Source organism: Lolium perenne, chromosome 6 (genome assembly GCF_019359855.2).
Source record: "Lolium perenne isolate Kyuss_39 chromosome 6, Kyuss_2.0, whole genome shotgun sequence".
NCBI lineage: Eukaryota > Viridiplantae > Streptophyta > Magnoliopsida > Poales > Poaceae > Lolium > Lolium perenne.
The window spans coordinates 63,795,499-63,819,596 of NC_067249.2; the positions used below are offsets into that span (position 1 = coordinate 63,795,499).

At 42.2% G+C, this 24,098-nt stretch overlaps 3 protein-coding genes across 3 annotated transcripts; 2 read left to right on the top strand and 1 right to left on the bottom strand.

The window, feature by feature from the left end:
* Window positions 1-10,251: 10,251 nt before the first annotated feature.
* Window positions 10,252-12,653, top strand: LOC127308198 (biogenesis of lysosome-related organelles complex 1 subunit 2). Its single transcript, XM_051338953.2, has 2 exons — window positions 10,252-10,453; window positions 12,148-12,653. Exons 1-2 carry the CDS (start codon window positions 10,340-10,342, stop codon window positions 12,415-12,417), a joined length of 384 nt encoding a protein of 127 aa, XP_051194913.1. The 5' UTR covers window positions 10,252-10,339; the 3' UTR covers window positions 12,418-12,653.
* Window positions 12,654-15,500: 2,847 nt separating this feature from the next.
* On the top strand, window positions 15,501-20,105 carry LOC127308199 (uncharacterized). Its single transcript, XM_051338954.1, has 6 exons — window positions 15,501-15,968; window positions 18,097-18,133; window positions 18,215-18,451; window positions 18,521-18,568; window positions 19,282-19,718; window positions 19,843-20,105. Exons 1-6 carry the CDS (start codon window positions 15,634-15,636, stop codon window positions 19,916-19,918), a joined length of 1,170 nt encoding a protein of 389 aa, XP_051194914.1. The 5' UTR covers window positions 15,501-15,633; the 3' UTR covers window positions 19,919-20,105.
* Window positions 20,106-20,662: 557 nt separating this feature from the next.
* Window positions 20,663-22,105, bottom strand: LOC127310543 (uncharacterized). The gene is made up of 8 exons (XM_071822169.1): window positions 21,881-22,105; window positions 21,685-21,780; window positions 21,500-21,592; window positions 21,287-21,409; window positions 21,164-21,196; window positions 21,045-21,095; window positions 20,843-20,921; window positions 20,663-20,727 (listed from the first exon to the last, which is right to left on the bottom strand). The coding sequence occupies exons 2-8, from the start codon at window positions 21,742-21,744 to the stop codon at window positions 20,663-20,665; spliced, it is 504 nt and encodes a 167-aa protein (XP_071678270.1). The 5' UTR covers window positions 21,745-21,780; window positions 21,881-22,105.
* Window positions 22,106-24,098: the final 1,993 nt, after the last annotated feature.

The window sequence follows — 24,098 nt, forward strand, 5'->3', positions numbered from 1 at the left end:
GTCAGTTCACCTATTTCTCTCCACCTCAAGAAGCAAACACTTGTGTGAACTATGCATTGATTCCTACATACTTGCTTATTGCACTTATTATATTACTCTATGTTGACAATATCCATGAGATATACATGTTACAAGTTGAAAGCAACCGCTGAAACTTAATCTTCTTTTGTGTTGCTTCAATACCTTTAGTTTGAATTATTGCTTTATGAGTTAACTCTTATGCAAGACTTATTAATGCTTGTCTTGAAGTGCTATTCATGAAAAGTCTTTGCTTTATGATTCACTTGTTTACTCATGTCATATACATTGTTTTGATCGCTGCATTCACTACATATGCTTTACAAATAGTATGATCAAGATTATGATGGCATGTCACTCCGAAATTATACGTGTTATCGTTTTACCTGCTCGGACGAGCAGAACTAAGCTTGGGGATGCTGATACGTCTCTCGACGTATCGATAATTTCTTATGTTCCCTGCCACATTATTGATGTTATCTACATGTTTTATGCACACTTTATGTCATATTCGTGCATTTTACGGAACTAACCTATTAACAAGATGCCGAAGTGCCGATTCTTGTTTCTGCTGTTTTTGGTTTCAGAAATCCTAGTAAGGAAATATTCTCGGAATTGGACGAAATCAAAGCCCAGGGCCTATTTTTCCACGAAGCTTCCAGAAGTCCGAAGGAGAGACGAAGAGGGGCGACGAGGGGCCACACCCCGGGCGGCGCGGCCCCCCTTGGCCGCGCGGCCCTATGGTGTGGGGCCCCGTGCCGCCTCTTGACCTGCCCTTCCGCCTACAAATAGCCTCCGTGACGAAACCCCCAGTACCGAGAGCCACGATACGGAAAACCTTCCAGAGACGCCGCCGCCGCCGATCCCATCTCGGGGGATCCAGGAGATCGCCTCACGCACCCTGCCGGAGAGGGGAATCATCTCTCGGAGGACTCTACACCGCCATGGTCGCCTCCGGTGTGATGTGTGAGTAGTCTACCCCTGGACTATGGGTCCATAGCAGTAGCTAGATGGTTGTCTTCTCCCCATTGTGCTATCATTGTCGGATCTTGTGAGCTGCCTAACATGATCAAGATCATCTATCTGTAATTCTATATGTTGCGTTTGTTGGGATCCGATGAATAGAGAATACTTGTTATGTTGATTATCAAAGTTATATCTATGTGTTGTTTATGATCTTGCATGCTCTCCGTTATTAGTAGATGCTCTGGCCAAGTAGATGCTTGTAACTCCAAGAGGGAGTACTTATGCTCGATAGTGGGTTCATGCCTGCATTGACACCTGGGACAGTGACAGAAAGTTCTAAGGTTGTGTTGTGCTGTTGCCACTAGGGATAAAACATTGATGCTATGTCTAAGGATGTAGTTGTTGATTACATTACGCACCATACTTAATGCAATTGTCTGTTGCTTTGCAACTTAATACTGGAAGGGGTTCGGATGATAACCTGAAGGTGGACTTTTTAGGCATAGATGCAGTTGGATGGCGGTCTATGTACTTTGTCGTAATGCCCAATTAAATCTCACTATACTCATCATGATATGTATGTGCATGGTCATGCTCTCTTTATTTGTCAATTGCCCAACTGTAATTTGTTCACCCAACATGCTGCTTGTCTTATGGGAGAGACACCTCTAGTGAACTGTGGACCCCGGTCCAATTCTCTTTACTGAAATACAATCTACTGCAATACTTGTTCTACTGTTTTCTGCAAACAATCATCTTCCACACAATACGGTTAATCCTTTGTTACAGCAAGCCGGTGAGATTGACAACCTCACTGTTTCGTTGGGGCAAAGTACTTTGGTTGTGTTGTCCAGGTTCCACGTTGGCGCCGGAATCCCTGGTGTTGCGCCGCACTACATCCCGCCGCCATCAACCTTCAACGTGCTTCTTGGCTCCTCCTGGTTCGATAAACCTTGGTTTCTTTCTGAGGGAAAACTTGCTGCTGTGCGCATCATACCTTCCTCTTGGGGTTCCCAACGAACGTGTGAGTTACACGCCATCAAGCGGCTCGGGCTAACTTTACATGACCGCGTTCATGAGACTTGTTCCACGTTCGACATGCAACTTGTATTGCATAAGTGGCTTTGCGGGTGTCTGTCTCTCCCACCACAGTGAAGATTCAATTTACTCTTCTATTGACAACACTAGTATCACCGTTGTGGTTCATGTTCGTAGGTAGATTAGATCTCACTCGAAAACCCTAAACCACGTAAAATAGGCAAACCAAATTAGAGACGTCTAACTTGTTTTTGCAGGGTTTGGTGATGTGATATGGCCATAATGTGATGATGAATATGTATGAGATGATCATTATTGTATTGTGGCAACCGGCAGGAGCCTTATGGTTGTCTTTAAATTTCATGTTGAGTAGTATTTCAAAGTAGTTGTAATAGTTGCCACATGAGGTGAACAACCATGAAGACGGAGCCATGAACCTTGACGCTACGCCGACGATGATGGAGATCATGCCCGTTGATGATAGAGATCATGTCCGTGCTTTGGAGATGAAGATCAAAGGCGCAAAGACAAAAGGGCCATATCATATCACATATGAATTGCATGTGATGTTAATCCTTTATGCATCTTATTTTGCTTAGATCGCGACGGTAGCATTATAAGATGATCCCTCACATTAATATCAAGATAATAAAGTGTTCTCCCCTCGTATGCACCGTTGCACAGTTCGTCGTTTCGAAGCATCTCGTGATGATCGGATGTGATAGACTCAACGTTCACATACAACGGGTGTAAGCCATGTTGCACACGCGGATTACTTGGGTTTGCTTGACGAGCCTAGCATGTACAGACATGGCCTCGGGACAACGAAAACCGAAAGGTTGAACACGAGTCATATGGATGATATGTTCAACATGTTGATGTTCACCATTGAAGCTACATCATCTCACGTGATGATCGGTTTTGGTGTAGTGGATTTGGATCGTGTACCACTTAACAACTATGAGAGATGTTGTATTAAGTGGGAGTTCATTAGTAATTTAGATTAAAACATGAACTAATTATCATAAACATAGTCTGAGTAGTATTTTGAATTAATTTTGTAGTATTGGCATCCGTTTTCTACCATACGCTAGTCTTGTAATTGAGAAACAAATACTATTAAAATCTGACAAGAAACTTTACGGATTGGTACCGTTTTGTTAATGAATCAAGAAATGATTAAGTCCGATTGCAAACTTTTAGAAAACCTCACATTGTTGATTCAAAGAGCCATGGTTTCAATTAGTACCTAAAGTTATCTTGTCTCCGTGAAACTTGAAGTTCAAATCTGTTTGAGAAGTAAGGAGCTGAAAATTTGGTTTTCAGAAATAATCAAGGTATAAGATATATGTGAAATCTAAGACCTTATTGCAAGATGATAGAATATAATTTGGTGAGACTACATAAACTCATAAGTTTTATGGGAATGCACGAAGATTGAAGACGCAAGGCGTCCCAATCCTCCATCTATTGGGGCACTAACGATATTCGCATATCCATGAAGTGATCGTCCTTAGTATGCACCGTTGCTAAGACTCGTCGTTTCGAAGCATCACGTGATGATCGGGTGTTATAGATTCTACGTGTGCATACAACGGGTGCAAGCCAGATTTGCACATGCAAATACCAAGGTTAAAACTTTACGAGCCAAGCATGTACAGACATGGTCTCGGAAAGTCGTCATGATATGATGGATAAAATTATGAGTGAAATTGTTCATCATATTACAAAGTTACTAATAGTGAAATCTGAAACACTTGTCATATGATGATCAACTTCAAAGTAAGAACCTCAAGGTTATTGGTATTTGACCAACAAACCTAGAAGTTAATGATGTTGAAGTGTTTTTCTGAATAATGAGGAAAGCTAAAAGAGAAACTGCAAAAGATATTTTGGCAGAAATAAAAGAAAAGACTAGAAAGTCTAGCTCAGGTGTATATAAATGATAGGGATATACATGTTATGGATGTATTCCTTGTTTGGTCACATAATGAAATTCTTCGGTATTTGTACCAGGTTGGTTGGTATGAGATGTCATACAATACAACGCAATACAAGAATACGATGGCCTAAGTGACTAATAAGGAATATGGTAATAATGCACGTCTGGAACATAATAAAGTGTTATCATGTTTTTCGTTGGCATTTTACCTAGCCCTTAGAATTTATAATAAAGAACTTAATAATTGTTATTTTGCTCTGGTCAAATGAAAACAATGAGTTGTTCAAATTATGACATTACTCCATGTACGATGGATAAGTTATTATAAATCTTAATGGTGAAACACACACACATAATACTGACGCTAAAATGCCATAAGGCAAATGATTTGAATTCCACTTATTTGTGGAACCGCCATTTAGGTCATATTAGAAAGGAACGCATGAAGGAACTCCATGCAAATGGATTTTTGGAGTCATTTGATTTTTGAATCGTTTGGCGCTTTCAAATCTTTTCTAAAGAGAATGACTAAAATACCGTTCATAGGCCAAGAGTTGAACGGGCAACTAACTTAGTGAAAACATACATGATGATGTATGTGGCTCACTGGGCATAGTTTTGTGCGGGGGATTCTTCTACTTCATGAAAACTTCCAGCAATGAATTGAGTATATATATGTGGATATATTCGATAAGGAAGAAATTTGAAACATTTGAATGGATTCAAATAAATTTCAGCATGAAGTGGAAATCATCGTAATAGAAAAGTCAAATATCTATGATTGGATCATGGTGGAAATATTTGAATTACGAGTTTTTTAGCGAACATCTAAGAGAGTTATGAAATTGTTCTACAACTCACGTTTCTTGGAGTATCATAGTGATGATGAAGTATCCAAGAGATGTATCCAAACCTTGTTGGATCAATGATGAGATAAAATATTGATGCCATTATATTTTTGTGGATTATGCTTTAGTGACTACCGCTTTTACACTGAATAGAGCATCATCATGATCCGTTGAAATGACACCATACGAGTTATGACATGGGTATGAAACCTGATAGTCTTTTCATTAAATTTTGGTATGCATAGCATAAGTAAATAAATTTACAACCAAAATCGGATGAATGTCTTTATTGGTTATCCCAGAGATTTGATTGGGAATTCTTCCCATGAGACAAAGACAAAAGTGTTTGTCAATGTTTCTTATTTCCGAGAAATTGTTTCTAGCAAAGTATTTGAGTGGGAGGACAATAGAACTTGATAAGGTTTATGAACCTGAGCATAATGATCAGAGTAGCGCAACATCGGAATTGGTTCTGGAAGCGGCCACGACGATCATGGCTCCCATGACTACAAAATGTTTTAGCCATGGAGATCGAAGTACTTATTGAACCTTGTAGGTATGGTTTACTTTGTGATCAAATAAATGATTTGTGGATAACGGATTGATTTTGAACAATGATAAACCAACTACAAACAAAGAAGTTATGATGGGCCCTGACTCTGTTAAAATGGCAATACGCCATAAAATCCAAGATAGATGAATACTTATTGAAAGTAAATGGATCTATAAAATTGATGAAGCTTGACTTGTCTAAAAATAGTTTACGACAAAGTTCAAAGAGTTGACTATGATAAGATTAGATCTTCCATAGCAATGCTTATAGTATATGTGGATTATTCTAGTAATCACTACATATCTCTTTTATGAGATATGCTAGGAGGATGGCAAAATACATTACTTATCAGAAGTGTGTATTAAAGGTGTATACAAGATACAACCAAGAGTTTTGCTGGTCCGTGAAATACTAGATAAGTATACGAACTTCAATTGGATGAAGTAAGTATCGAGGAGTTGGAATCTTCACCAAGATGAAATAATCAAAGAGTTTTAAATTTCATCAGAGACGATGAAGAGGCTTGCATTTGCAAGAAATTAAGTGGGAGCGCTGAGACATATTTATAATACTTTATGTAGAAGACATATAGTTGGTTATAAATGATGTAATTATATACTTGATTAAAAAGTTTCATTAAGAATTGACTTCAATGAAAGGATATGGACTAAAACATATTTAATGTCAAGATCTATGAAGATAGATTGAAACACAAAATAAGTTTAAGTCAAAGTACATAGAATGGATATTGAAGTAGTTCAATATAGAAATATTAAGAAAATGTTCTTATCATGTGAAGTTTTAACAAGACTTGAGTGTATCTTACACTCAATGAGTAAAAACACATGAGTGATTATAGATCACAAATAATATGTACACAATCAGATGTCTTGTGCTCTTAAAAATGTTATGAGCATGTACCAGAATGATTCATGTGATGATCATTAAAAAACAGTAAGAATATTCTTGAGTACTTAAGAAGAACCAAGGATATATATATATATAGTTTTGTATGGAGAAATGACAAACAAATCGCTGTAAGGTGTTGCACCGATATTTGTTTTGTCACATATGAAAATAAAATTTCAATCTCAAATTAGACTAAGTGTTGTTTAAAAGGTAGCACAATGAGCTAGAAGTTGTCTATGCTAGATTTAGAAGAGTTCTAAATATTGTGACGGATTCTACAAAAGAAGGCAGAGTATGTCATTGTTTTGACAATGACAAAGGATGTTAAGTCAAGAGGTTCTTTGAGAACTTGGTGTAGTTAAAATGAGTCTGAACTTTGAAGCTATATTGTGTGTGACAATATTAGTGACATATTTCAGACCGCGGAATTAAGGTTCCACCAGAAGACCAAACATATTTAATGCCGACTCGTTTGGAAATGAGTGATGCGTTGAGACGCAAATGAATTACAAAATACATACGTTTCTGAGCGTGTCAGATCCGTTGACTAAAACCTCTCCCGTGAGCAAAACATGATAAAGCACCGGAAGGCCAAGGTGTTATATCTTTACAAATGTAAACTAGATTATTGACTCTAGTGCAAGTGGGAGACTGTTGGAGATATGCCCAAGAGGCAATAATAAAATGGTTATTATAATATATCTTTGTGTTTATGATAATGTTTACATACCATGCTATAATTGTATTAACCGAAACATTGATACATGTGTGTTATGTGAACAACAAAGAGTCCCTAGTAAGCCTCTTGTATAACTAGCTTGTTGATTAATAGATGATCATGGTTTCGTGATCATGAACATTGGATGTTATTAATAACAAGGTTATGTCATTATATGAATGATGTAATGGACACACCCAATTAAGCATAGCATAAGATCACGTCATTAAGTTATTTGCTATAAGCTTTCGATACATAGTTACCTAGTCCTTATGACCATGAGATCATATAAATCACTTATACCGGAAACGTACTTTGATTACATCAAACGCCACTGCGTAAATGAGTGGTTATAAAGGTGGGATTAAGTATCCGGAAAGTATGAGTTGAGGCATATGGGTCAACAGTGGGATTTGTCCATCCCGATGACGGATAGATATACTCTGGGCCCTCTCGGTGAAATGTCGTCTAATGTCTTGCAAGCATATGAATAAGTTCATAAGAGACCACATACCACGGTACGAGTAAAGAGTACTTGTCAGGAGACGAGGTTGAACAAGGTATAGAGTGATACCGATGATCAAACCTCGGACAAGTAAAATATCGCGTGACAAAGGGAATTGGTATCGTATGTGAATGGTTCATTCGATCACTAAGTCATCGTTGAATATGTGGGAGCCATTATGGATCTCCAGATCCTGCTATTGGTTATTGGTCGGAGAGAGTTCTCACCCATGTCCACATAGTTCACGAACCGTAGGGTGACACACTTAAGGTTTGATGTTGTAATAGTAGAACTTGAATATGGAATGGAGTTCGAAGTATTGTTCGAAGTCTCGGATGGGATCCCGGACATCACGAGGAGTTCCGGAATGGTCCGGAGAATAAGATTCATATATAGGAAGTCATTTTATAAGTTTGAAAATGATCCGGTGATTTTACGGAAGGTTCTAGAAAAGTCCGGAAGGAATCACTAAGGAAGGAGGAGTCCCGGAGGGACTCCACCTCCCCATGGCCGGCCAACCCTAGTGGGGGAGTCCAAGGTGGACTCCACCTAAGGGGGCCGGCCACCCCCTTCATGGAAGGGTGGGAATCCCACTTGGGTGGGAGTCCCACCTTGGATAGGTTTCCCTACTACATGGAAGGTTCTTGAGTTGGGGTCTTATTCGAAGACTTGTAGTCCAACACTTGGGGATCCACCTATATAATGAGGGGCATAGGGGAGGGGGCCGGCCACCACAAGCCCTCAAGGAGGCCGCACCCCATAGTGGCCGGCCACCCCCTCTCCCAAACCCTAGCCGTCCTCTCTCCTCCACCTCTCCCGCACGCTTAGCGAAGCTCCGCCGGAGTTCTCCATCGCCACCGCCACCACGCCGTCGTGCTGCCGGATTCAAGGAGGAGCTACTACTTCCGCTGCCCACTGGAACGGGGAGAAGGACGTCGTCTTCATCAACACCGAACGTGTGACCAAGTACGGAGGTGCTGCCCGATTGTGGCACCGTGATCAAGATCTTCTACGCGCTTTTGCAAGCGGCAAGTGATCGTCTACCGCAACAATAAGAGCCTACTCTTATAGGCTTTGGAAATCTTCAAGGGTGAGTCTCGATCATCTCCTCGTTGCTCCCGTCTTCTAGATTGCATCTTGGCTTGGATTGCGTTCTCGCGGTAGGAAATTTTTTGTTTTCTATGCAACGAATCCCTACACCAATCTCATCCTAGCATTCGTTGCTTTGGTGGGATTTGAGTGTGAAGGACTTGAACACCTCTAGTGTTCTTGCTTTGCATCATTGCATAGTGTTGAGCTCTCCACCACGATTAGTTCGAGTGAGAGACCGTGAGCTTGTTACTCTTGGAGGGAGACCTCCTAGTTGGCTTGGTTGGTGCCCCAGTGATCTCTTCAAGAAGATTGTGAAGAGGCCCGGGCTTCTCCTTCGTGGATCTTGTGAAGTGGTTGTGGAGCTTGCCATCTCCGGAGCGGAAGAAAAACTAACCATAAGGAAAGGGCCATTATCCTTCGTGGGTGTGGTTCGGAGAATAGGGTGAGCCTTCGTGGCGCGGGGAATCCTTCGTGGGACCTCCACTTCTCCAAACGTGACGTACCTTCTTGCAAAGGAAGGGAACACGGGAATACATCCTCGTCTCCACGTGCCTCGGTTATTTCTATACCCGAGCTCTCTTTCCTTGTGATAGCCATCGTACTTGAAGTACATATATCTTGCTATCACTTGTGCTACATATATCTTGTGCCTATCTTGCTTAGCTCTAGTTGCTATTGTTACACTTAGTTGAGCTTAGCATATTTAGGGTTTGTGCTTGTAGACTAAACGTTAGTTTAATTCCGCATTCTTACAAGACAAATCCGTAAGATTTTTTAATTTCCTATTCACCCCCCTCTAAGCGACATCTCGATCTTTCAATACCGTATCATGACACATAAACCAAGAAAACTTCATGACAAATACATCATGTACACACATTTGCATTGAGATTCTGCAAAACATTAAATATGGTATAAGTATGATACCATATTATGATACTATGCATTGTGGAGGTGGTATCACAAACTAGTATCATGTACATGATACTAGTGTATGATACTTCCCATTGTGACTAGTCTAAGCCACGGCATCGACTGCTGCTGCACCAGCCGTGGTCCCCCTCCCGATGCCAAAGCTGGCTCGTGTCTGTCCCAAGCCCTCGTTGGGGCCAAAGGGAGCCGTTGCCGCCAAGCGCGACCTCTCCATGCTGCCGAATGGGAAGAGGCCGGTGAGACGCAAACGACCGTCACAGCCAACCGCGACCCCTCCACCGCTAAGCGTGACTCCTCCGCGCTTCGTCTCCGCGTCTCCGGCTCCCAACGTGGTGGAAGGAGATCAATGAGGACATCGTGGAGAGGAAGTGGCTACTTCATGGTGGTGGTGCATGCTCTACTCTCCGATGAGTGGTGGTGGCGATGGAGGTGTAGACAACTCCACCGGTGCTTGATGTTCGCATGCGTTCTTGGTGGTGGTGCAAAGGTTCAAATTTTTGGTGGTGGTGCCGAGTAGAAGGAGCAGATGATGATTATGTGATGTAAAACTATAAACCATGCATCAGTTATTTTCATTTGCACGTTTGTTTCACAGGTAGGCTTATTGTGTTTTGCTAGTGATGCTCTTATTGTGTGTTGCTGTCATTTGTCGACTTACTCTGCCTTAGACACGCGCTGGCCTTTTGAGATTGCGCCCGCGTTGTGCGGCCCAGCAAGCTGGACTTTGTTCACCTCCAAACAGAGGTCCACAAACGGACAAGCCCAAGCCAGGTTCCCCTCCGACACAGGCACACAGCCGCTGGAGGAAGCGTCGGCGATGGCGGCCCCGGCGAAGGAGGCGGCGGTGGCGACGGGGAAGAGAGATGAGCTCGCGGATTCGCTGGCCGAGCTCTTCACCAACGTCTCCCTCATGGTCCGCGGCGAGCTCCAGGTCCGTTCGCCGCCCCCTCTCCGTTTCCGGCACATAGTTCGCCGATTGCGGCTCTAGTTTGCACGATTCAACTTAGAAGACGAGCGAATTCGATTCAGAGATGCACATGGCCAGTTCCCTACTTCTGATTTGACCAGCCAACGCGATAGAACCATGCCATAACCATAGTGTAGAACCCTTCGTTGTTGGCTCGTTCAGGTTTCAGCCCACTTTGTTTCAGCGAAGGTGGGATCTGATTGGTGGTTGGTGCACGGATTATCTAGGTATTTTCTGGATTTGATATGATCACGGGGATTCGTTAACGATTGTATGAACAGGTAGCCACGCCAAACCCATATTGAAGGCGAGCAATCACTGATCAGGTAGTGTTGAAGTGGCTTTTCTGTCAGTGAATTTGTAGCCCTGGATGAATACCCCCATTCTTTTGGCACCACTAATAGCTATGCAACACTTCAGAATTATTTCTCATTAATGCTTGAAGGTGCAAAATTTGGTTGGCTGTATGGTGATTTCAACTGGTTCTGTGTTCAGCATTTGGAGCCCACGCTATGTGGTCTGTACTTGGTTTCTTTGCTTTTTGAGAGACTGAATACTTCTTCAGTTCTAAAAATGCATAATGTATTTGTAGCTTGGAACTTAAATTTTTTTTTTTTGAGGAATCTATGGTAGGCTAAAAGCCAGACTGAACCATTTTTTCAAAAACCACAATGGGAGACAAAGTTCTCTACAAGTTTAAGATCCAACAATAAAGAAAAGGAGGGAGCTATAGCTAAAAAAAGAAACAATCGAGAAACGACCGAAAACAAAGCTGCTAGTCATAAGAAAACACTGAAGAAATACCTAAATATTACAATAGGACCTGTACAAAAATTTATACCGGGGATGCAAGGTACACAAACATGACCGCCCAAACCCTGAAGAAGAGCCCTGCTACGAACGTTGGAGCATCGATGAGTCCAAGAGAAAGGTCATCTGCGCATCAACGGAAAACCCTGGAGATGGGCTCATTTTCATTTCTGGACACTGGCATTTCTTCTCTTCTAAATCTTCCAAAGGGCACAAATACTTACCGAAGATCTGACTTTGCATACGGATTCATGCCTCCAAAGGTCCCAGATCTAAAGAAATAAATGTGGTTTCATTTATCATGTCAATGGTATGGCTGCGCAAGTAGTACATGTATTCAAATTGGCCTCATAAGCCACATAGCATTTGCTTTGCTCTTCTTTTATATACTGGATCAAAAGAAGAAAAATAAGATCAATGACATTAAGTGACCTTTCCATAAAATGGAGGCGATTCACCTGCTGTTTTGTGCTATGTGGCGTACCATGCAGCTTTTTGGTACTGTACCTCTGAAGTAAATGGATTATTTCACATTTGGATTTGGCAACAAAGTGTTATCATGATTTGAATAATAAATGCTGTACTTTGAGTTTTGGCAGAAAGGGGCTGTGGTAGCTAAAAGTAATGAAACATACTGTAGATAATAACTTCACCAAACCATTTACGTTGTGCAAAAGTGAAGAGACGATTAACTTCTACTTAGTCTGAATCTTAAGTACTAATACATTGCAGGTTTAATTTTCTGAAAGGTTAGCTCTACCTCGCTAATGCTTACTGTAGGGGTTACTGATCAACATTTGTTTTTTGTTAGCAGTTGTTTTTCTTTTAAGACGTTGCACTGTTTTCAGGGAACTAACAGCCAGCTAGCACTACTCGAAAAGATGAATCAACGTGTGGCAGAGGAATACAATAGCTATGGAGACGTTGCATCTGGTCTGAGAGTCTTCGTGGAGCAACTGAATGAGAAAAACCAAGGGTTTGAGGAGTACACGTCCCAGATTGACGCGATAGACCATCAGGTGACTGAGTTTGAGGCGGTGGTGTCCATGCTCGATAAGCATGTCTCCGTGTTGGAAAAGAAAGTGAAGTCTGCTTATCACATTGCTTCTACGCAATGATTCATCTAGAAGCATGTTGTAAATCTTTTTGTTTTCTTTTTGCAACAATAATTGAGCATATCTGTAGTAACCAGATACATGTGCATGGAATGCTCACACTGTAGTCCTAATGTTTCCACCATTGTTGTAATTGTTGTAGTGGAATTGAATAGCCAAGTTGTGTGTTGCTTTGGCATTTCGGTTACTTTCAGGTATTGTTGTTACCACAGTGAAAAATAGACAGCACTATCAGATTATTTCCCACATGTCCTTCCTGAGATGAATGTCAGGAAACTAATGGATCTGATTATACTTGCAGAACCTAATCATGCAACCCCACCTAAACTATTGTGCAATGGATCGGCCTCCGTTGTGCAGCTGTGATGGTTGGACAGGCGTGTCATTCTCCGGTGCACATCCTACAAAGATTCCCGCAAATTTTCAATTCTTGGAACAGATCGTACGGGCTGGTCAATGGCATGTGGTGACAGTGGAGCTGAAGCCTGTGCCATTGAAATTTTCTTGTTCCGGAGCGTTTCCACATGCAACTTGGCACCATTATCATTGCAGTTTGCGACCGCCTTTCACTTGCACGTTTTGTCCTTGTCGACGTTGTAACCAGCCTCGGACTCCTAATTTTGTGTATAGTTGGTGTTATCATTAGAACAAGTGACCAAATCTTTATCTTTAGTATTTTCGTTCAAGAGTTTGATTTACAATTCTCAAATCTTGTAGCGGGGATGTCGTAAATTCGACTGGTCAAAGCCTCGAGCCAATCAGAGGAAGCAACCTTAATTTGCCGTCCAAGCTTAAGAGGAGTTTACTCGTATATTCTACTGTCGCCGAGGTCGATAATTGCAAAATGACGGCAAGGATTGGATGGAACAAAACAACATGAACGATAGCCAAATCAGCACCTCAAGCACCGGTCAGGAAAATAAAACCTGAGCCAGGGACCAATTTGGGGCGAGAAAGCTTTCATTTTCGTTGATTTGGCCTTGTCTCGTCTGCTCAAATGTCAAGTCGAAATGTACTAAATTAAGCAAATGCTACATCAGCTTCTTCACAAGCAGACGAGACCTTTCTTGTACAACGACACTTGCCCGTTGGAGAAGTTATAAATAACAGCACGAAAACGACTCATGTACTTCAATTTTCGTGGAAAACTAATGTCGCTCGTCAAGTCAACTCTCATATACTCCAACGCTGTGCTCTTAACAACCCTGACCCTGGGACCATGCACAATCTTGGCCCCGTTCGTCAGAGGCAGGGATGGAATCCAGTTGACGGTAGGGTTACGGTTTAGTGGTGTGCGAAGGTAGGCATCTCCCTGGCCGGAAATAATGGCGTCCCCACCACAGCCATGGCTCGAAGCTGCCTTCCCCATCCTATCCAGCGCATCTCCTCTGAGGTTGTTGCTGGATTGGCCCCTCGACCTTTCCATAATTGCGTTAGCAGATTGTGTCGGCCTCCCTCTGCTGCTCATTTCTTTTTTGTCTTTGTTTTCTTTTTTGGTTGAAAGAGAGATTGTCGTTCGCATGAATGGAACCAACATACTCTCTCCGTTTGGAAAAAAGGAAACTCAACTCTGTCTAGATACAGCACATAATAACGGAGGTTATATTTATTGTTTTGGTTTGAATAATTAAATTTAGATATCTCGTATGGTGCTAAATATAGGAGCGGTTTGCTGGTTGGTGATGTTTGTTAGCGAGAGTCATTGCATAGACATTCTCTCCGTCTTAAACTATACGGCTTGTTTTGACTTTATTTATCCATACATAATATAAGTATAGTGCATATAATAAAAGTATTTATGCGCATACGGTGACTTCATCAATTTTAAGATTCAATCCACCGGCTCAATCTTTCGGAAGTGCTCATAGGGGTAGAGAGTGCATGTGTGCGTTCATAGCGGTGAGTGTATGCGCGTGTTTGTGAGCGTCTGCGTTTGTACTGTGTTTCTAAAAAAAATATTTACAAGACAAGTACAAATGATACTTCCTGTATTCCAAATTATTGACTCATCTTTGGTCAGATTTGGTCTAGATAATACATATCAAGACGCCTTTTAGTGTTTATGTTCGCTCATTTTGAAAGAAAAAACTGCATCAACTAATTTGAAACAAAGTGGTGTTATATTTATGTGTCCAATCCATAAACCTATGCATGAACCGATGGCCGGGCTTTTCAGTGCCCTGCTTAGTCAGGCTCATGCGAATTGCTCGTCATAACTAAATTTGCAATTTTAGAGCAATACAAATTTTAATATTTTTCATCTTTGTGATAAAACATTACTATATAGGATGCAGATTTTTCTCATAAGCACTATGGTCGACAAGGCCTTCTAGGCTTTCTCGAAGGATTTTGTTTCTTAGCATTTCCGCCAAATTTTGTTTAGTATGTAGATACGTATGAATCTAGATAAATATGCCACACTTAATTTGAAACGGACCAAATAAGATTGTTTTCTCTTGTATATATACCTACCACATCACCTAGAGAAGACATGTTATACATAAGAACCGTCCCTAAGCGTTTATCTCTGGCAATATATATTTCCATGATCTTAAAATTATAAAAGAAAAATGTGACTAAGAGGAGACGTCTATGCATTAGAAAATCATGAATAGTACTCCATCTGTTTAGATATGTAAGATGTTGGGGCATTTTTTTTTCACTCACTTTAGTTTATATCTTGTCTATTTTAAAAGTACCTAAAACGTCTTATATTTATGCACGGAGGGAGTACTACATATTTTTATGGATGGAGGGAGTAGTACTACCTCTGTCCATAAATAGATACCAAAAGTTTATCTAAATATGAATGTATCTAGCCATAATTTAGTGTAGATACATTCGAATTTGGACAAATCTTTGGCATCCATCTATTTATGGAAGGGAGTACATTTTTATTAAACTTATTATCTCTCCTTCTAGCTAAATAATTAAGGATCACGCTAAGATAATACCATGATTTGTTGGAAAATCACTTGTAACTTTGAGTAACGAGTGTCTACTGAGGCCAGTAATGAATCCCTGTTGTGCAAAACCACGAGAGCTTAACCACCAAAACCACAAAATCAGCAGCAGCCTCCTCCCCTTTCCCTTCCCTTCCAGCGCAACGGAAACGCCCCTCCCGTCGTCGTCGTCGTCTTCCTCCCCCACCCCGCCTCCTCCTCATCCTCCTCCACATCCTCTTCCCAAACCGCAGCCCTAAGCTCCCCCCTCGCGCGGATGGGCGGCGTCACCTCGACGGTCGCGGCCCGCTTCGCCTTCTTCCCGCCCAACCCGCCGTCCTACGGCGCCGAGCCCCTGCCACCGGCACCGGACGCCGGGGCGGCGGGCAAGGAGGGGAGCGCGGTGGTGGAGCTCACGGGGGTGCCGCGGAGGGCCAACGTGGAGGCGCGCCGCCTGCGCACCAAGCGGGGCACGGATGTGGTCGCCATGTACGTCCGCCAGGCGGGCGCCAAGCTCACGCTGCTCTACTCCCACGGCAACGCCGCCGACCTCGGCCAGATGTACGAGCTCTTCGTCGAGCTCAGCGCGCACCTCAACGTCAACCTCATCGGGTACGCTCGCCCGCTGGATCGGATTGCTTTAGATTGGGCGCGCGTCTTGCTCTGCCGCTCGATTTAATCCTGGATCTCCCGCACCGTGGATCAAAGTTGCGATTTTTAGCGGGTCGGTAGGATGGCTGCTTCCTAGATTAGATGAAAGATGCGAACTTTTGTGCAGGTATTGCGTGATCGGGTATTCGGGCTGAGCTTTTGCTATGTGGGCACGAAAGCTGCGCTAATGTTGGAACGGTGCTCGTTGGCGTCGGATTCGCTAGCTCTAGTCTAAATTAGACCAGTTGCTAATCTGTCCGCGGCTTGTTCGGTTTGATTGAATTGTTCATCCTTGAACGTATGTATGCTGGTGCTGGTTGCATACTGTATGCAGTATTTATCACTGTGCTGATAGGTGTCTATGATCAGAATAGGCTGCTGATTGTGAGATTGCTGTAGATTCCTGGGCATACCTGCTTTAAGTGGCCGCTGGAATTCGTTCGATCTTGGGTAGCAACAAGGATCTTTGGGTTGGAGTGCCTGTTTGTGATTGGATGATTCATTTGACTTTATGGAAGTGGTCGAAGGCCTTGTTTTGTTAGTTAGTTACTATTTTTGGTTAGGGTTTGGTTATACTTGCTCAAATTAGGTGTTAAATACTGCTCCTACCATTTAGGATAAGTGTGAAACAGATACAGAAATACTTAATGAAGCTTTTCACTAAATTATTACACGAGCACACATGTCCCTCCACAGCTCTCAAAAAGCGTGAATACCAAAATAAGGTTGTCATCTTCCTGGCGTAACCTTTGCAATCGCTTTGCAAATCTTTGTTTTTGGCATTCAATTTTCTCCTCTTTTGTCGATGCCCATTGCTTTTCCTCTGAAATGGATGAAGTATATCAAGCTAGGTACGTTTCGTCTAATGGCTTTTGATGGATGGGAGGTTGAGTTGCTGATGGGACAACTGTTGATTTGTTCAGTTGATCTAGAACCTGTAGCAAATTTAAAATTCTGTGCTTAGGAGTGACTGGCTGTCCTTCACTGGTTTTATTAAACTCGAGCGTTTTGTTTGTTTCCTAGCATGGTTATAACATAATCATTTGTAGTTTATCTTTGCGGTATAGGTCTGTCCTTTGAACCTAATTTTGTCCTTTATGTGGCCAGTGATTTTGGTGCAAGATGTTGTAAAAATGTTGAGTGTATGTGGCTAAATACCCGTGCTTGCATAGCTAAACAAATCATATTATCACAGCACGTGAAATTGTTGGCTCCCATCCGCTTAGCTCTTCCGTATTTGTGCTTGGTGTACAGCCTTATGCAGACCCCTTGCCTCCTCAGCCATGTTGGGCTGAGCTTCTTTGCAATCTGTGTCACACTCCATTTGAGTTGGAGATTTTGTGAGGTAGGTTAGTTTTGAATGGAGATCTTCCTCATAATTAAGTTAATTTGTTAGGAAGATTTCATCGTATTGAAGTTACTGTAGTGCTGTTTTTGTTAGAGCTTTGCTGGAAACGTGGGTAGTGTGGACGAACCAGTCGCCCCCAACTCAGTGTTCTATAATTGTAAAGGCCATAAATGACCTATGCAGTCTGCGGCCTCCCTTACTAATTATAGTAGTGGTACAGAGCCTTATGTTAATGCCACAGTTATGCTATTTTCTGTTTCAGTTGTCCACGAAAGTGAAACATATTAGGGTGACAAAAATGGAAACTCGGTAGACGGACCTCCAACACTTATCATAAGCCTACACTGATCCATGTCCACATTAATATGTTGAGTTCTTTATGACGAAACTTAAGAATGCCTGCTTTAGTTACTCTCTCTCTCTCTCTCTCTCTCTCTCTCTCTCTCTCTCTCTCTCCTGAAAATGATGACTAACTTTTCAAGATATATGAATCATTAGATTGCACCTGTCATCTTATGCTGCAGTGAAGTTATGCAGTTCCTACAGTTTTTTTCCTAGCCAGTTTACATGGCTGAGTGTTGCAGCCACTCATTGTTTGTTCTGTGGTAATAGCGCCTTGAATGTTTTGTAATTCACAGTTAACAATTTGTATGAAATGAAGCCAAATCACTGATGAACCTCTCTCACGTCTTCTAGGACCAGTTTGGGAAAAACTAATATGTTTTCTTTCTTTTTTGGCAGCTATGACTACTCTGGTTACGGGCAATCTTCTGGAAAGGTACGCATTTCCGTCTTTCTTTCGCTTTTATTCTCCTCAATTTGCATAGTACTAATCATTAATTTTTATCTAATACTGCAGCCCAGTGAGCAAAACACATATGCTGATATAGAGGCTGTTTACAGATGTCTCATAGAAACCTATGCAGCCGCTGAGGAAAATATCATTCTTTATGGCCAGTCAGTGGGCAGTGGTCCTACTTTGGATTTGGCCTCACGTTTGCCTCGTTTAAGAGCAGTTGTTGTACATAGCCCAATTTTGTCTGGCTTAAGAGTGATGTATCCTGTAAAACATACATACTGGTTTGACATATATAAGGTAATCAATTTGCATTTCTTCAGACCTTTTTTGTATTTACCTGCATCTGATCTTGTCTTGTACCTGCAGAACATCGACAAAATTCCATTAGTCAGATGTCCTGTTCTAGTAATTCATGTAAGTGTCCTTTCCTCCTTAATCCTATATATAGTTTTGACTTTGTGTTCATGAATCATGACATATATGTTTTCCCCTTTCTTGACAATTTCCATAGTGTACTCATGTGCTTGCTTGTCTGTTCGTGTGTGTGTGTGGGCACACGTTTGCGTTCTGGTAATGTTACCTAGGTGAACTTGTATTATGGTGATTAGGCACGAGTGGTGGAAATTTTAAGCAGGTGTAATTATTGAAGATGTCTAGGTTTAATCACATAATAGTCTTGTGGCACAGTGCAACGCTAGTCATTCAGTTGATGCCTTTGGGAATGACAAGAGTTTTGACTTTTAATATGCTGTTATCGCTTATTTGAATGAGTATAGGGCTATCAGTGTCTTTCTGGCCAAAGTCTATATAATGCTAGTGCTTTCTAGGATCTCCAGGTTCACTGCGAGAAAAAAAAACAACAATAGATATAGCATACTCTGTAAACATGTGATAGATATTCCATTAGCAGGCACAGCTTCACCATGAATTTAATTTTGTATTAACTGTGGCTTGTTGCTTTAATAAATTAACCGTAAATTTGCCTCATGAGGTATGGTTTATTCATTCTATTCAAGATGAAGAAAAGAAAGTCTATACTCTTCTTGCGGAAGATAGAAAGCTGATACTGAATAATTGTTAACACCTTTGTGCACATTTTGTGATATTAATATAATCTCTTCTTTCAGGGTACAGCTGACGAGGTTGTTGACTGCTCCCATGGGAGGGCATTGTGGGAACTCGCCAAAGTAAAGTATGAGCCTCTATGGGTGAAAGGAGGAAATCACTGTAATTTGGAACTATATCCAGAATACATTAAGCATCTAAAAAAGTTTGTTGGAGCCATAGAGAAACTGCCACCCCCGAATGATGAATCTCCAGAGAGCTCTGGTCCATCAGATAGTAGTACCCAAACAGGACCTGAAGGTACAGAGGAGTCAAGAAAAAGCACAGACCATAGGGAGAAAACAAGGCCAAGCATAGATTATAGAAAGAGCACAGATCGTCGAGATAAGCCAAGGGGCAGTACAGATAGGAGGGACAAAGGCAGAAAGAGTGTAGATAATCCTGACAGACCACGAGCTAGTGTTGATCAACCCGATAGGCCAAGGAAAAGTGTTGACCGGTACGTTTACCTTCAGGCATGTTGTATATGAGCTGAAGTGTTTCCTAGGCCGGTTGGTTTGTGTTGCAAAAAGATTCTGATTTCGCTTTCCTTGGCTAATCTGATGAATCGGTGTTTTTTACAGCTTTGGAGGGATGATGAAGGCCGTGAGGTTGCGCAACATCGACTGTTTCAAAGTACCAACGGCTTCCGGGAGCTGAAGATATGGCAAAGGTTAGAGTCGTGGTCTCGTCTGTATGTATTCCACATCCGTGTAAGCTAATTCATTTGGGGCGATTGGTTCGGTTGTAGGTGGTATATCTCATACAGTGGGGGATTGTAAAATGTTTCTGGTTTTGTCTTGTCTTGTCTTGTGAGATGAAATAATAACTTGTTTAACCTGTTCAATTTTCTATCCATACGACCGGTTTGAAGGTTCGGGTCGTTTTAATTGGATTCAAGCGGCGGACTTGCCCAAGCTCATGTGCGGTTGTAGCATTTGTGGATCAGCGTGTAAACGTTGTATGTTTTGGCAGCAACTTGCTTGAACCTCGATCCTGTTAGTGTTTGAGGAAGGTGGGTGGACAGGACCGGTGCCTAATGCTGCTATGCAGCTTCAGATTTATTTCCAGCAGTGTTATCATCTAGGAACGGATGCTCTCTCCACAGAAGAAACCAAGCCAAACTGGTCAACCTAGAGTTGTGTCTAAACAATCTGTTCAAGTGAAATGATGGAGTACATCTGTAGTAAAATGTTTCTGTATTTGTTGTGGCTGCATAAATTTGCTTGCGGCAGTCTAATCGGTCGATCCCTTTCTTATCTATTTACACTCCGTGTGCACATTGCTCGTGGATTCTGTGTACGATGCGTGGATACGACCAGAAGTAGACCATGCCACTGTGTTTCCATCTGACCGACTTGAACTGATCCAATAAGCGATTCGTTATCCATGGCATCGCCACCCTCAGTTGGCTATCTTAAGCTTAACATCCCCGTTGACTTCACTTCCTTGTGTAGTGACATCTACAGCTAAAATGCTCCATGTAAGTAAAATTATGGAAGAGTAACATTTAGAGAAACATCATGCATGATTCTATTAAATAGAAAAGTAAAGATGCATATATATTGCCAGTTTTGTGTGTACCTTTGGAAATCAAACCAATGCGTGCAGCGACTTCTATTTTCTTTTTGACGTAATCCAAATATGTCTTGTGTTCTGGAAACTAAAAGTAAAACAGCAACATTAAGTTGGATATAAACTTGTTAAAAAAAGTAGGATATAAACGAAATTACCCAAAAGAAAGGTACATTTCATCACTAGGAAACAAAGAAGGCATTGAACCAACCATTTCTTTCATGGACCCTATGATCAAGAGATGACAGTCCTCTTCTGAAATCTATAAACAAATGTTGCATCAGTAACGATTCCAGCCGACTTGGATCTGACAAAACAACTCCTACTTACATTTTCATCGATGCAAGCCACATAAGCATCATACTGGAAACAGAAACATACACAAGAATTAGCGAGATAAAAAGATCAGGTCAGGTGGAAACATATGCCAAAGAAGCTGAACATGTTGCCTACTTTCTTTTTCATCCAACCATGGAAGGAAGGTGGCATTTTTTCAACTTCCAGTTTAATTACACCCATGCGCGAGGGGAACATGTTCTGTTCATATATTTCCTTCAATGCGCTATCGTAATCCATCTGAGCAATGTTTGAAGCAACAAAATATCAGTGTCACTAGGCCTATAAAGCTAGCACCAAGAAACAGTAGCTTACTAAGACGAATCTAACCTTGTCCTTAGCAATCCGCTTCCAAATCTCAAGGTAGACACGATCGAAGTCCCTACGTCTATCAAAATCAAACTGAACACTATCCATATAGTCCTGATTGGAAGAGGTAAAAAAACTATCAATACCATGACAGATATGCTCACCAAGTAACTTGGTAGGCGTGGGGATAATGGGCATAGCATTACCATGTAGGCGGTCAAAACTGAATGTCTGAATAGATTCTTATACCCTGATCCAATCTTCATTGCTTGAAAGCAAGCCCTCTTCTCGTATCTCCGGCACTACACAAGCAAAATAAATGATTATCGTGTGTGACATTTGACACTACAGAATCAGTAGACACTCCAATCAGATGCAAAGCCTTTGGGGGATGTTATTTACTTGTTTATCGTCAACTCCCACTTTATCTTGTACCCACTGTCATGTGACAGAAAACAATATCAGACCAAGATGACATAGTGACCAGCAGTTTACAATTCGTCGCATCATGCTTACCTTAATTTCCTCTGACATCTCCTCATAGTACCGAACGTAATCTAGATCGGCCTGGTAGGTATGATATGTAAGGGAGTAAGAAGCATAATTTCCATAGTGACCCTGTCACAAAGAAACTGTTACAGACAGAATTTAGGACGCTAGTAACTCAGCACACTGCGAAACACACTTGCAGAATGCTAATTACTATATCATATATTTTATTTTTCTGAACCGCCCTTGTGAGCTTAGAATTCGTCAAAACAGGATGCACATTGGTTAAACTAAATAATTGGCTGCATTGTCATAAATTGAACATCAACTTAATTGGCACAGTGTTGGCACCTACATCGTTGCGAAGAACTAGCCGCTGGTAGTCGTCCAAGCCAGCGATGTTGGTGTGCTCAGGGTGAAGGTGCCATTCCAGGCTCGCCTCTAGGTATTCAAAGTAGCCCTGGCCCTGAAGACTGGACAGAGGGTACATCTCCTTAAGCTCTGCGATATCCACCACTTTCCCTGTTGATAGTAGCTATAGCAGGACGAGAAAGTAAAATCAGCACAAACCAGAGTAGAACTGTCAGACTAAACATATAAAGGTAAATCAGCACAAACCATATGATCTTTAAGGCGGTAGAGGGCAAGCCTTTGATTCAGCTTAGCGAGCTGCTCCTCGTCGCAGTAATCCCAGAAATCTTCATCGCCGGGAGCTGCGCCAACGGGCAATCTCCAAAGGTATTCGGTAGCCTGTTTCGTGACGGCCCAGTCGTCCAGATCATCAGGGAGATGTTGAGTTTGCCCTGCTTGTTCTTGTTTACGGCCAGTTATTAGAACCTTCTCTTTGGAAGCTGGGCCTGGGATGTGTGGTGGCTTCTTCTCTCGCGTCTGTGCACTTTCTTCGTCTCTCGGCGCGAGAGGGCATCTGCCGTCTTTACTGTAGCGACCCTTGTTCACCGCCGGTTTGCTCCCTTTTTTCTTCGTAGTAAGAGGAGCAGAGGTCACTCCGGGTGACCGTGCTTTCCCATCGGCTTTACTGGGCGGCGGCGAGCCAGGACTGGTGGGGCGCTTAGACGCTTGCACCAGAGGAACGCGATTGCTCATCTTCTTCTTCCCAGAAAGAGTGGCAGAGGCCTCTCCGGTTGCCTGTTTGCGGCTGGCGAGCGACTCAGGTCGGCTCGCTCCCATCATCATGGAGTTCTTCTTCTCCAGGTGAGGTGAGCAATGCAGTGCCGCTTCCACGACTCCACGTCTTCTCCGCCGCCCACCGACACAAGCTTTGATCGGCGGTTGTTTAGTTTAGTCACTTTGGTGTCCCCAAAACCGTTGTTGAGTAGTGGTCGATGGGACGGATCTGAAGGGAGACCCGTGCGCTAGGTCGGGTGTTCACCGATCACCGATTGACCGATGGCTTTTGCGGCGACGGGTTGCGGTAACAGCTCCGGACTCCACCGACTTGGTCGGGCAGGTGCCTACTCCTAGACCTAGTCGTATGTGGAGAGGTGGGAGTTGTGTATGTCGATCGCTGCTAATTGCAGCACGGCTAGCTGTTTTGTATGCATCTACTCCGGTATTCCCTCCTTCTTCCACGGCAATGGGTACCCATCCATTACCCGCCTACCCGAAGGTAAAAAAATCTTGAAGATTATGGGCATAAGAAAAGGTATCCATGAGTATGTAAAAGAGAAAATATCATACCAATCTGATAGAACCCGTTAAAAATTCGACAACTAGGGACTCTATAATATTTCAACATACTTAATTTTCTTCCTAACTATGCATTCAGCTAGTTAGGCCGAAACTCGCGATTTTCTAGTTCCGTGCCCGTAGGTTAGTTAGTATTAAAGTATCTCCAGCGACCTGACACATTTCAGATACCATTTCCAATCGTTTTTGGTTCGTTTGTGTCGGGCTACGGACACTAAAATGGGTGTCCGAGCAAGTTATCCGTTTGGGTCCGTAGCCCCAGCGGCCCATGCATTTTGGTCCGGCCGGTCCCATTTTGATTTATTGTCAACACAACGGAAACAATAAAATTGCAATCAAATATATATAAATAGCTTTGTACCTTTATGCCATCAAAACAAATGATATAGTTAGAAAAATAAAAATAAAATGGGATAACTACTCC

Bases quoted from the DNA above. Each gene is read 5' to 3' on its own strand.
- LOC127308198 (XM_051338953.2), top strand. From the start codon at position 10,340: ATGGCGGCCCCGGCGAAGGAGGCGGCGGTGGCGACGGGGAAGAGAGAT. The intron at 10,454-12,147 runs GTCCGTTCGCCG...CACTGTTTTCAG, and splicing joins TGGTCCGCGGCGAGCTCCAG to GGAACTAACAGCCAGCTAGC.
- LOC127308199 (XM_051338954.1), top strand. From the start codon at position 15,634: ATGGGCGGCGTCACCTCGACGGTCGCGGCCCGCTTCGCCTTCTTCCCG. The intron at 18,452-18,520 runs GTAATCAATTTG...TTGTACCTGCAG, and splicing joins ACTGGTTTGACATATATAAG to AACATCGACAAAATTCCATT. The intron at 18,569-19,281 runs GTAAGTGTCCTT...CTCTTCTTTCAG, and splicing joins GTCCTGTTCTAGTAATTCAT to GGTACAGCTGACGAGGTTGT.
- LOC127310543 (XM_071822169.1), bottom strand. From the start codon at position 21,744: ATGAAGATTGGATCAGGGTATAAGAATCTATTCAGACATTCAGTTTTG. The intron at 21,593-21,684 runs GTAATGCTATGC...TCTTCCAATCAG, and splicing joins CAGTTTTGACCGCCTACATG to GACTATATGGATAGTGTTCA. The intron at 20,922-21,044 runs GTTGGTTCAATG...TTTTACTTTTAG, and splicing joins TAGGGTCCATGAAAGAAATG to TTTCCAGAACACAAGACATA.